This window comes from Polyodon spathula, chromosome 26 (assembly GCF_017654505.1).
Source record: "Polyodon spathula isolate WHYD16114869_AA chromosome 26, ASM1765450v1, whole genome shotgun sequence".
Classification (NCBI taxonomy): Eukaryota; Metazoa; Chordata; class Actinopteri; order Acipenseriformes; family Polyodontidae; genus Polyodon; species Polyodon spathula.
The window spans coordinates 2,886,769-2,900,795 of record NC_054559.1 but is presented as its reverse complement, the minus strand read 5'-3'; the positions used below and the strand labels follow the sequence as shown (position 1 = coordinate 2,900,795).

The window sequence follows — 14,027 nt, the reverse complement described above, 5'->3', positions numbered from 1 at the left end:
CACATCCATTAGCTATGTGCAGGTCTGAAAAACTTGCAGAGGTGTTTTTTTTTTTGAAGGGTAATCATTTCTTTTTTTAGGATAAGCATCGAGCTGCTTCCCCAAAATGACAGACATATTTAGCAGCCATGATAAGGTTAAATGACCTAGGACTACCTGGAAATAATGCATGCTAACTGAAAACTTTCTTTAGCATGGTACTAAATGCATTTTAAAATAAATGTTTGCAAAAAGCAGCGGAAAATAAATAAATAATGAGAACACGCACTGTGGTAAATACCCACAATATGGAATAATGGAGACAGCCTTCCCCAAGACTCCCCCCCCTCAAGGAAGCAATGACAGGGTTGGAGCTGTAACAGAGGAGAGGGACTCAAGGAGCATTGACTGCCTGGTGTCTAAAGCATTGGGATCTGTTATGCATATTCATGAACCCCATCTACGCCCCTGGAAAGGATCTAACCACCCCTGCTTTGGACATGGGTATGAATCCCTAATTAGATCATTGTTCCTTATTCAAAGACAGACAAATCATTTTAATGCGCAATAAAGGACCCAACTTCTAAATAATCTGAAATAGTGAATTGCTGGAAGTCACCCTTGTAGAAATGTTTTCTTTGGAGTAAAATGAAGAACACTCCATATACACGCCAGTATTTCACACTGTCAGAATTTGTGGCCAAAAAACGTTGGGTTATTATCATAACCATGGTTCCCTGAAATAAGAACTGTAATCATTACTGAATGGGTGTTTACCTGTAAAGATACCGAACCTGAATAGAATTCCCAAATTCCGTGCAAGCGGCCGTGACGCAGCCCTGCTCGCCTCCGAGAGCACAAGAGGACTGCAGATACAGATACTAGAATAACATGCTGCAACCATGGACGCAGCGACCTTGAAGGTTAATGGTTACATTTCTATTTCAGGGAACCGAATGTTCCCTATCAAGTATGAACCATTACTGAATGGGTGAGTGTACCAAAGGCAATACTGCAGAACGACCAGACTGCTACAAGGCTAAGCCAAGGCTGCCTTGTGTGTTACCATTCGGAACCAAAGTAACAAGTAGCTAGGGCTAAAAATTGAGGGAGAACTCACCTCTATATGTTATGTTGTAAGGGTTGACCCTGAAGCTGCCCTCAACGCACTAATTCCAAAGCCAGAGTTTTTGGGATCCATGACATTTAGTTGTTAGAAACTTGTAAAGGTATGGAGAGTTGCCCAAACCACTGCATTGCAAATATAGTTGCCAGGTGCACCCTGGAACAAAGCCCACAAAGTTGCCATGCCCCTGGTAGAATGGGAAATGAGCTTTTCTGGAGTGGCAAGTTGGCTCGCTCATAGGCAGTCCTGACTGTGTCTGTTATCTATTTTTAGACAGGGCTTGCCCATGGGACTTAGCCACATAACAGACAAAAAACTGTTCAGATTGCCTCCAACTTTGTGTCTTGTCCACATAATACGCTAGTGCCCGCACAGGGCAGAGTCACTCCCTGTCAGACTGGAAAGGAGGTGGATGGAAAGCCTCCAATTCCACAGACTGGTTGATGTAGGATGCTAAGATGGTTTTAGGCAAAATAGCAGGATTGGTACAAAGCGTAACCTTTGTACTGGCTTCTGAAAGAATTAACCAGGCTATTGCAATTGAACATGCTTGCATCAAATTCACTCGCTAGGGGAGGTGATTCCTAGCAAGAAAGCCGCTTTAAATGACAAAAAGCTGAATGTATAGGCTCAAATGGAGGCTTCTTGAGTGCATCAAGCACTGTGTTAAGCTGCCAGCGAGGAACAATATCCTTCAGAGGCAGCCGAAGCTAGCGAGCTCCTTTCAAAAACTGCCCCGCCAGGAAGTGAGACAGAGTCAATTTTGATGTAGCAAGCTGAAATGGCTGCCAGATAGAGGGGATTTCCCCTCGTCAAATAGGTCGTGCCAAAATTGCAGTATAACTTCCATGGGACAAGTCGTGGGGTCGGGATGCCATAAGGTTCCCTGCGCCTGACTGAGCAGATCGCGGTGATTGGGCAGGCTCCAAGGCTGGTCGCTCAGGAGCTGCATCAGAGCTGAAAACCAAAGTCTCCTGGGCCAGTAAGGGGCTACCAATAGCACCCTGGCCTGGTCCTGTCTAATTTTTTTTAGACACAGCAGGAGCACTGTGAGCGGTGGGAAGGCATACAACAGTTGCCTCAGCCACTGGTGTGCCAAGGCATCTACTGCCAGATGGTCCCCGGCTCCTGTTATGGTGAAGCAAAGGGGGCAGTGGGCCAATTCCTGGGAGAAAAAAAGATCTATCTCTACTCTTCTGAACCTGTCCTAAATGAGGCTCACCACCTTGGGGTGAAGCCTCCACTCTGAGTCACTGGGAACTCCTGGAAAGGAGGTCCACCGCCCAGTTTACCACCCCGGGCGGGTGTACCGCCCGCAGTGAGAGGAGGTGTTTGTGTGCCCAGAGCAACAGCTTGCGGGCCACACAATAGAGACTGGGTAACCTGAGGCCACTCTGGTGGTTTATATAAGCCACCACGGTAGTGTTGTCTGTCCGGACAAGTATGTGCCTCCCTTGTACTGCCTGTAAAAAATTCTGCAGGGCCAGATAAACTGCCCGCAGTTCCAAAAGATTTATGTGGTGACCCTGCCACGGAGGGTTCCACAGCCCTCATGCACCCCTGCCATTCCACACAGTGCCCCAGCTGTGGCTGGACGCATCCGTGATCCTTCTGGTGACGCTGCCCAGTGTTATGCCTAGACATAGATGGGCCTGTTGTGTCCACCAAGAGAGCGCCATTAGACAGTGATGAGATACTGTCACTAGGCAGCCTTGGTTCAACATGGGCTAAAAAACCCTGTTGTTAAACCAGGCTTGGAAAGGGTGCATCTGCAGGAGACCAAAAGGAAGGGTCTGGGAAGATGCTGCCATTAATCCCAGAAGTCTCTGGAACATCACTATTGTGAGTAGTGTATTGAGCTGAAAAAGCTTCAGACAGGCGGCTATTGTCTGCACTCTGTTGTCCGATAGAGTGGACAGCGTGGACTTGGAGTCCAATTGTACTCCTAGATAGGAGGCTATCTGCATAGTTGTGAGCTGGCTCTTTGCACGATTCACCATCAGGCCCAACCAATGAAGGTGGCCGGTGATGAGTTCTGTGTGGGCCTCTGCCTGTGCTGGAGACAGGGCACAAATGAGCAGTCACCTCTCTACCAGAGAGCGATGGGCAAGAGTGCTGTGCAAGACTGAGAGACACAAAGCGCTCTGTAGAGCTGCAGCATGTGCTTGGAGAATTGCGGTTCACCAGTGCCTCCTTTGCGAGCTGTGGCCCCAGGTGGGAAGAGCCGTGCTTGTCTTCACAGGACATTATGCAGGTAGCAATGCAACGTACAGTGAGTACTGGGCTGTTCAAACCGGGGGTGTAAGCCCTGGTCGGTAGCGGGTCAGAATAGTGACATTACTAGGACAGTACCGGGTCAGTTCGGTACCATTTCGGTGTTTTTAGCAACGAGTTGGTACGGTACGGTGTCAGTGCGATAACATCGATCCCGGTATGGTACCGCAAACGAAGCAGGTCATGACCTTGGGACCGGTACGGTACAGGTCTACCAGTCTGCAGTTACCGCAAGTAGCACTGTACAGGGATGCCCACCTGTGCACACTACTGGCAAAGCCAATCAGACAGTACTCACACAAGACTGAGGGAAGCCTGCTTGTTAGAATGAACTAAAAGCTTATTGAAACCAGGTTGGTACCAGGTTGGCTCGGTATGGCACCAGCGGTACCAGTTTTGCTCAGTGCGGTAACCTCATTCCCGGTTTGGTACGGACAGTACCAGGTTGGGAACAGAGTGGGTTGGTGACCTCAGTTCCGGTACGGTAAGGGTCCACTCAGGTAGTACTGTACAGGTATGCCCACCTGTGCAAGCTACTGGCAAAACCACTCAGTCAATACCCAAACAAGACTGATGGAAGCCTGCTTGTTAGTGAACTAACAGCCCTTGTAATATTGATGCAGAGCTGTCACCAAAACGGCATCAACATGGGATTCCCGAAGCAGCCTCTTTATCGTGCACAGCGCTGCTGAGCCTAACAGCTGCTCTCACTACATGTGTGTTGCAGCACGCAATGCAGACAAACCTGTGTGTAGTCTCTGTGAAAACAGAAAAAAATAATAATAAAAAGAAAAGATTTCTCTCATACAATAATACAGTAATACAATTAATTCATTATACAAACCGAAGCTATTGCAGCCTGGGGGGAGAGCACAAAGTCAGCCGACTTACGCTGCTTGATCCCGGAAGGGTCGGGATGTAACAAACAACAGGCTGTAGTGCACATGTATAATCAGTCAAACTAATACAGCGATTATCTGTAATATCACATATCATTTGTGTAAAACACAATAATGTGAAAATGAATAACAGAAAAAGTAACAAGTATTTATCTGAATAGGTTCTCCTGTCAGGTCAGGAAAAATGGCACTGAGTTCTGTGCACACAGTTCTTTATACCCTCGGGGGTAAGCATGGCTGAGTTTCGGCTCTTAAAGAGATTAATACCCATTTGGTAATGATTACACAGCCTACTTGAAAGGGAAACAATTCTGTACCTTGTTTTTTTTTTTTATATATATATATATATATATATATATATATTATATATAATATTATATTATATATATATATATATATATATATATATATATATATATATATATATATATATATATATATAGGAGGAGTGAAGCATTCTAAATGTTTTCCTTTTTTTTTTTTTAAATGAACGCAAAACGCCAAGAAGACAGATGCATCAGCTCACAACTGAGTACCAAACCCTGCTTCTCCTGTGACTGTGAGTGTTTTCAATGCCGATTTAATTCCTTCATGCGACTTCAGGAAGTTGACCAGAAGTGTAGCATTGATCTCCAAGGAGCGTTCGATAAATTTTCTTCTCTAGTTTCAAATAAATGAACATTAAAAAAAATCTAATTCACCTTTACCAAAATGTGTGTGTTTTTGATGAGAGACCTACACAATGCTAGTTGAAAATATTAGGTAAGGTTTACTGGAATTATTTTGTTAGCACCATTTACTCTAAACACTGCAAACCAACAGGGCTGGCTGAATAATTTTTTAAGTCATTGTAATCGGTTACAGACCGTCTTTTACTTTTAGTCTTAGGTGTGCAGTCACTACAGACAGAAACACATACAGGAGCTCTTAAAGCTCTTACTCCAAATCATGATAAGCATGAAAGAAGTACACAAAAAGGTTACCAAACCAGAAATAAACAACCCCGACTTTCATTTAGAGTTTGTGGCGGGGAGAAGGAAGCCCTGACCATTATTAAAGGGGGCAGGGCAAAGCCTTGCATGTAGACAAATGTATTGTTTGGTGATGGGGAAAATGTACTATTTATGTTTAAGCATGGGTGAAATGTATCGGTGGATTATTATTTAAAAAAAATGTATTTTTTGTTTAGTGCAAAGCACACCATTTTATTATTGATTGATTTGAATGTATTATGTATTTATTTAAAATACGAAGCCGTCCCACAAAGCCCTGTTTAGAAGGTGCCCATCTCCCAAGTTAATTCATTGATTAATTGTTTGCTAAACTGCTCACACCAGTATAAAAGCCTGCAGCTCTCCTTGTTTGGAGTGGGTGTTCTAGAGGAGGGGACAGGAGTGAGAGAGGAGAACAAAACAGAAAGTAAAACCAGAACTAAATCAGCGACAAAGGTTTCCCAGCCTGACCTGGGTTTTTGGTGTTTGCTTAGTGTTTGTGATTTTGTTTTTGTTTAAATATTTCTTTTTGCTCAGTGAGCAGTGTTTTATGCTTAAATATTTATTTTATTTTTGTTGTAATGAAAATGGCGCCACAGTGCGCTTTTCACCCGAGTACCTGTGTGTGTGTGGTATCTGTTGCTGGCCTGACGTCACCACCCTCAGCCACCCAGTCAAAGGGTTCGTAAGCTGTCTTAAGTTTTTTCTTACGGAATCGTAATTGGTGTTTATTTTACTTTCAGAAAGGAAATGTGCTAATAACAAGTTGGAGCAATTAGCTTTGGTATTTATTTCTGAAAGAATAAAATACTAATAACAACAATTCTAAAACCAATAATAATAATAATAAACAACTTGAAACTCCTTACAAGCCCCTGAAAAGTCGGAGTTGTTTTCCACTTCAGTACATTCAGGGGTTAATTTGTGCCGAATTGCACTGTATACTACAGTGTAATACATTAAGCTACTAACAACCAAACGAGCAAGATGGGCCAAATGGCCTCCTCTCGCTTGTAAACTTTCTTGTGTTCGTATGTTCTTATGTATGAAAAAATAACTCTCTATATGTAACATGTACAATAAAAAAAAAGCTTTCCTGTTTCATGAATTGAATAACAAAAGTGTTCTGTAAGAAAATATAAGCATCTAGAGTAATTAAATTACTAGTTTTTACACCCCAAAACAGCAAAACACTAACAGCCACAGCTCTTAACAGCCACCGTGTCACTGGTATTGTTCAGACCTGAAGAATATGTTAAAACACAACTAGGCAAAAGTTGGCATGCAGCTACCGACACCAACGATAAGGCACGATACACCAATCCACAAGCAGCAGATGATAACTTGATACATATATGGGTCAGTATATTTGGTCTATAAATAAAAATGCTAGACCTCTTCCGTACTTATAAGATCCAGTACCTTTTTGTTTACAAATGAACCCCTGCATACTCTGATTGGGTGTGGGTTTTTTTGTTGTCTTTTTTTAATGCAATCTGAACTAAATAGCGTTCAGAATGTCGCTCAGTGTTGGTGAACAACACTGTCTGTCTGGCTGCATTAAAAGCACTTTGCAATGACTTGGAGGCATGAACACATTCATTAACACTGTATGCATCTGCCATTACTGTCTATGCACACCTGAAACAAATATAAAAGACACTGTGTTAGTGTTTGCCCTACGTTGCTCTCCATCTCCGTCACAGCCCCAGCAATGAGAGGGGGATGGAAATGGATATTCTTGCAGGAAAGGACAGCCCAGCAAGGAGACAGACAGAGGCACACTTCCCAAGCAAAGCAATGGATGGATGAAGGAAGAATGGAGGTGGAGATAGAAACCAGCAATGAAGAGCTAATAAGGCTGATCGCCTTACCGAAAAAATCATCGTGCACTGAGCGTGCAGTCCAGAAGGGAGCAGGGAGAGAGGGAAAACAAAAAGAGAAGAGAAGGCGATAAGCAATTTCAGAAATTCAGGTTCAAGGAGAGGCAGACAGAGAGACATACAGCACAATGGAGCAATTCCTGGGAAAATGGAAGAGACTCGACGTCTGGGGCTCCCCAGGATCTCTCTAGACCAGGGGTCTCCAACCCTGGTCCTGGAGAGCTACTGTGGCTGTTGGTTTCTGTTTCAACCAATCTCTGTTACTTAACTGAACCAATTATTGGCTTAATTAGTCAAGATTAACAGGTGTTCCACATCTTTAGCCACTGATAATGTAAAGACACCTATAAAGCCTGCTGGGTAAGGAGGGATCTACAGGACCAGTGTTGGAGAACCCTGCTCTAGACTAATGCTTGTCCCAGAATGCAAAGAGGAACATCTCTGATCTTCCTGACAGGGTGCCTTCTCTTTTCTGCTATTTCTGCACAGGAGAAGGCAACTGAAATGCAGCAATCCCCCACAACAGTTCTCTTACTTCTCTGAGTAATGTTAATTTCTTGCCTCTTATTAGTACTAACAACATTACCACTACTCCTTCTCTTCTTCTGATCAAAATCATATGGACTTTCCTTTTATTTTACATTTTAATGTTGTACTTTTAAAATCTGTACAGCCAAAGAACCACAGGAAGAAAATGAGGACCAGCGATACTGCTGCTAATCCCAGTAAGAGGTTAATAAGAAAGTTTCATTTGAAACCTTGGTTTGCACTCCTTAGAGGGCATGGTATTGTAATCCTGGAGGTTTATAAATTGTGAATATCTTGATAATTAATTTGATAGTACCTGTAATGAATTGATATCCTACCTCTGGACCCAGTTAGTTTGGGTTTCCATGTTCATAAACAGGTTGTACATTGTGTTAATTTTGAAAACAATAATGGCTTGAAATCCCTGACTCTAGAGACACATGAGTAACCCAAACTTGTATATTAACGAAATAAGCATTAGTAGGCTTATACTGGTAGGTTAGACCACTCTAAATCTGATTGGTGTGAAGTTCATAATTACAATGGTGAGTTTATAAATTAATTCACAATTATAATTTATAAATGTTCTAAAAAGCCATTTATATGTAATGGATTGCAACTACAACTCCATCGAAAATGTGTGCTTCACAATCACTTGAGATGCGATTAGTCAATTACCAGTTCCAACTGTCACCGGCTGACTACTTCAGCGCTACTCTTACTGTAAAGCCAGTTTGGGGCATTTCAACCCTCCCACTTTCAGAACAGAGAGCTGGGAGTGACTGGGCAGCTCCAGGATTCAGAACAGAGAGCTGGGAGTGACTGGGCAGCTCCAGGATTCAGAACAGAGAGCTGGGAGTGACTGGGGCTGCTCCAGGGTTCAGAACAGAGCTAGGAGTGACTGGGGCTGCTCCAGGGTTCAGAACAGAGCTAGGAGTGACTGGGGCTGCTCCAGGGTTCAGAACAGAGCTAGGAGTGACTGGGGCTGCTCCAGGGTTCAGAACAGAGCTAGGAGTGACTGGTGCAGCTCCAGGTTCAGAATAGTGGGTACCCAACAAATGTTTTACTATACTTTACCATACTCTTTGAGCCTGCCAATGGTTACCTATGTTTTACCTTGCTTTCACTATGCTTTACTACACTTTCCCATGCTTTTACTATGGGGAACTGTTATATGGCTATACCAGGATGCCCATTTCAAACATGTTTAGCTTGGTGGAAGACAGCCAGCAGTGATTGGACTGGGGAGTGTCACAAGTGTCTACCAATAGGAGAAAAAATAAATACCAACCAATCCGAGAGCAGATACACACCTGAAAACTCCCCTAAAGGCGTGGCCAGCAGAAGCACATACAAGGAGAAAAAAGGAAGCAAAAGAAAGGATCAATCAGTGACTCAAACTAAAAAAGGAAACTAAATATACACAAATGAACAAGGCAGTTTAATGACAAAGCATGAAATATCAAGGGCTCTGCGATGGATGTATGTGCAGCTTCAGGATCTCCAAGTCTTGTCTACAAATCTAATTTCTTACCCCTTTAGAGCTGCAATGATAATAGCTAATACTTCCTGACTTTAATTATACAAAGTTTACACCTGCAGTGTTTAAAGTATTTACCCACTGTTCAACTCTGTGTCTTAAAACATGAGAAAATCTACAAACGAGAAGAAGTTATTAAGCTTCATCTGGTTCCTAATAACTGATTGATCACAAAATGTTGTTAAGTTGGATTTTAAGGATCCCAGCAAAACAACATGACTAGGTAACCCATTCCATACCCTCACCACTCTGTGTGAAGAAGTGTCTTCCTCCCTCTCTCCTCATTCTATCTGCATTTCATTTCTAATTGGCCTCTGGTTCTGGTTTCTGTGCTGTGCTTAAAGTATTGGTTAAGATTTGTCAACTCCTTCAAAGAATTTAAAGAGTCTGATCAAGTCCCTACTGCTTGTTTTTTGTTCTAGGCTCTCTCCAGGTCACAAGGTTATTTTGGAACTTGGTGACCAGAACTGAACACTGTATTCTGTCAATTCAAGCATTGTACAGAACTGACACTGTATTCTGTCAATGCAAGCATTGTACAGAACTGAACACAGTATTCTGTCAATGCAAGCATTGTACAGAACTGAACACAGTATTCTGTCAATGTAAACACTGTAGTAATGCGACAGGGTCAGCAACACAGGTAAAAAAGACGAAAGTAAAATGACAAAGTATGATAATTTACATATTTTTTGGAATTTTAAAAAAGGTGGACTGTATCCTAAACAGTACTAAAACATTTGTCTACAACCCTTGTTATCTAAATTCCAGAAAAGGTATTTGAAGGCAATTGAATGTCCTCAGGGTATTATTGCAGACAATTAAACATTGCCTTTTTGCTATTTTAAACATTTAACTTTAAATTATGGATTTATTTATCTTTTCATTCTTGGTTTTCATATGTTTTTTAATGCTTGGTGTTCTATCTAAATGTTTATGACTTCTTCACACAGAGAGTGGTGAGGGTATGGAATGGGCTACTTAGTCATGTTTCTAATGCTGAATCACTTGGATCCTTTAAGACACAACTTGACAGTTTTGAGATTCATCAGCTACTACAAAGTGGACGAGCATAGAGGGGCTTAATAGGTTCCTAAATAAGTGTTCCTGATTAGTTTGTGAAGGTCTTGAAGGTACCAATTCAAATGCAATATTCACAATAGTGATGTTTGTTTAGCTGGCATTATTTTACCTATTTATTTTCCTTCGTAACACATATTCTAGTAAAACGTGTTGCATGCACAGAGGCAATTGAAAACAATGGCTATAAAAATAAACTATTAATATACTGTACATTATAATGATAAAATGGTGGAACAGTACATGTCTAGCTGAGACTGTGCAGTGCAATGCAACAGAAATACAGCTCTCCCCAGAGAGACTAGACTGCAAGCGGCAGCCAGCGCGTGCGTTTCAATAATCATCGATCGCATCGGCATTTGGCTGTGGCTGCCTGAGCTTCGCATACAAGTTTGTATGTGAGGGCGAAATAACTGTCAGAAATGAGCTCTACACTTAAAATAGGTTGTAATCGTATTTTTGAGTTGTACTCGTATTTGAGTTGTACTTGTACATGTGGATACATTTTTTTTTTTTTTTTTTACAAACCTACAATTCTTTTTTTATGACTGCACAAAATGCTTTTTATAGGTACAAATCTTTTTTTACACACAGAAGTATTTCTGACAGTTATTTCACACCATAGACTAGCCTTTCACCCCTGAAGGCTAGTATACAGCTCACATGTGTTCTTTAATTTAGAAATGACATTTCTAAACTAATTTGTTTAACTTAGATTTAAACATACTTTCTTTCACACAATTACCCTTGTTATATAATCAGAATACTCAATGGACATACATAGAGTGCATAGAGGATAGCCATAAACAACCCACTCAAACCCTTCTGGGGCTCGTCCAGGTTACTCAGCTATCTTCATTCATGGATAAACTGCAGCACTCCATTCATGGTGTCTTCTAAATATATCAGTCGAGTTATTTGAAAAGGTGTCAGCCTTTATTTATCCCGGTTAAGTTGTGCTCCTTTTAAGGTTTAACACTATCAGCCTTGATTTTACGGGGTGCCATGTGTAAAAAAAGCATTCATATTTTAACATGTCTTTTTTTCCAGATTTAACTTAAATCTTGTATTTTTTCCCCAGATTTATAAATGTTATAATTAAATATTAATATATATATATATAAAATAAATAAATATTTTTTTTAAATGTGTACATTCAGATATAATTTATAAATCTAGTTCATTAAATGAATCTAGTTATTACTAGTTAATCTAAATATTTAACTAAATCTTAAATCCTTAACAAGTTTTAACATTTAGCTGAATATTTAACTGGCCAGCTAAATCTGGAGTTTGTATGCAAATGAGCTCCGTCAGCTTTGTGCTTTCACGTGATTTGATAGGCTCTTGTAATGCTCATTGGGGAATATGGACATTTCAGAATTACAAGAGCCAGATTTAACTGGCCAGTTAAATATTTAACTAAATGTTAAATCTTGATAAAAGATTTAAGATTTAGTTAAACATTTAGCTAAATGTTAAATCTTTTTTAGAGATTTAGCTGGTCAGTTAAATATTTAGCTAATATTAAATCTTGTAACTAGATTTCTAATTATATCTGAATGTACACATTTAAAAAAAATATTCATTTATTTTCACAACATTTATAAATCTGAGGAAAAAATACAAGATTTAAGTTAAATCCGGGAAAAAATACAAGATTTAAGCTAAATCTGGAAAAAAAAAACCCAAAAAATTAATGTTTTTTTTTTTTTTTTTTTTTTTTTTTACACGGCACCCCATATGACTTGGCCCTCATTTACCATGGTTAACTACAGCTAGACCAAGTTGCTTTGTATAACACATCATGCAAAATCCCAAATTATAACTTATTATGAGCTTACCAAGCAGGTCGGCCCCCTCATCCACATCCCCTATAACCTCTGAGCCGGCAGTGAAGATCTCATGGTACAGCGAGTCTGTGTTGATACCGAAAGCCTGGTTTACAATCCCCTGTGTAGGGCTGCAAGAACAAGAAAAACAATTGCATTGTATGAGGAAACACAGCTCACCCAATTAAAGGCACAAGCTCAAATGCAAGCTTTACTACTTTCCATTAAAGCAATTGCAGCTAATTAGATAATTGCATATATATATTTCCACTTCCATGAGCTACATGGGTCTCTTTCTTTTCAAAGAAACATGCTATAGAAAACATGTATTTTCATTTTAAAACAGATATCTGGGTTAAAAAAACACTCAGCCTTGCCTTCCAAGTCAGTTTGAAGTCAGATTGCAGAACTTCTTTCTCATTTCAGCTCAGCAGTCTCTTCTGCATCATGTTACTGACTGAAAGCATGTCAGTCAATAGGGGAAGCAGTGGGTTGGTTATTGAAAGTAAAGAAGCCAGTAAAGGGGGTGGGGACAATTTCACAGTCCAGGTGACCCAGGAAGTGAGAGGCAGTCTAAGAGCATGGCTTGCAAACAGACATATCGTTAACCTAGTTTACCATATTCCATGTTTAAAACGAAAATACATGTTTACTGCCCATTTATAGAACTTCACAGAGGCAGGGTTTTCTTAATATTCTTTCACAAAAAAAAAACTAAATGGAGAGAAATGGTGTGTCACTCAATGCAATGTCAATGCCAATCCAGGCCTCCAGAGGTGAAATACATCAAAGGCACTACACAAATACATGCCTTATAAAACTATAAGAAAGTGTAATACAGCATAGTGGAAGCATGGTAAAGCATAGGTAAGCACTGCAAAATCCAGAGAGGTACAGTGAGCATATGGGAAATAGGAAACCTAAATAAACATGGGAAAACCAACTGCAAAATTACTATCTACCATTACTGTGGTAAACCTCTGGAGTGTTGCAGTAATGTACTAATATTCACAATAAAGTAGGCCTGTGTTAGAAGGTTTGAAGGTTTTTTCACTAGCCAGGAATTCAAAGGTAGTTCTATAGAAGGTTCGTCAGGCGGCATTCACGCACTGTCATGTGTTTTTTTCCTTTTTTTTTTCTCTGTTAACAGAAATCGTTTAACAATGTGTGGATACTATAAATCACACATTAAAGGTCACTCACATGCAAAATTATATCTTTCAATTTGTATAGTGCATATTACTAAAACAAAACTTGTTGTATTAAAATCCACTATGAAATCACTATACGTAGCACCTCTATGGCCCCCCTGCCATGCATTGGAGCAGGGTATATTATGCCAAAGCACTGGGGGGTACCTATCGCAATTGTACAAAATATTGTGTAAATAAGTACTGAATACCTAGTGTATGAGATGTTGTAAGAAAAGTGCTATGGTAGAATACATACAAAACATAAAATATAAACTAACACTAATCATTTTAATTTCAAAATCTGAGCACTGAGTAGGCGCACTGCACCAAACCAGAACTGCAAGGTCACAGCACAGAAGCAGGTACCTCTACAGTGTCCAAGAAATGGGTTTCAGAAAGATAGAAGACAGAAAAAACTGAGAAACCTTTCGTTTATCTACAGTTTCGACAGATTAGGGTAGGACCAGAGAAATGTTATAAAGGTACATTGGGGTACCCTACATTGTGCAAAAGAAAGTTGCAAGTAATAAAAAGTAAGTAATATTTAATACAATATTTTAAGATTGCAACCCTACTTTTTGGGTTAAAAAATAAATTAGCAAGAGCTGTATACGAAGATCCCTCAGGGGGTGACAGTGACATACTACCTATGTTTGGAATGTGAAACTGACATTTAATGGCAATTTAGAACTTGTATGAAC

General features: G+C 40.4%; 1 protein-coding gene across 22 annotated transcripts in view; it reads right to left on the bottom strand.

Moving 5' to 3' along the window:
* Positions 1-14,027, bottom strand: part of mapk8ip3 (mitogen-activated protein kinase 8 interacting protein 3) — a 210,818-nt gene that overhangs the window by 100,565 nt on the left and 96,226 nt on the right. For 15 of the 22 annotated variants that reach the window (XM_041229732.1, XM_041229743.1, XM_041229734.1 and 12 more), the window contains 3 exons: positions 12,146-12,264; positions 8,995-9,006; positions 7,145-7,162 (listed from right to left, as the gene is read on the bottom strand). In XM_041229732.1, the coding sequence (XP_041085666.1) occupies positions 7,145-7,162; positions 8,995-9,006; positions 12,146-12,264 (149 nt within the window). The remainder of the gene's footprint in view (positions 1-7,144; positions 7,163-8,994; positions 9,007-12,145; positions 12,265-14,027) is intronic. The other 7 variants (XM_041229736.1, XM_041229746.1, XM_041229751.1 and 4 more) reach the window with 2 other exon arrangements.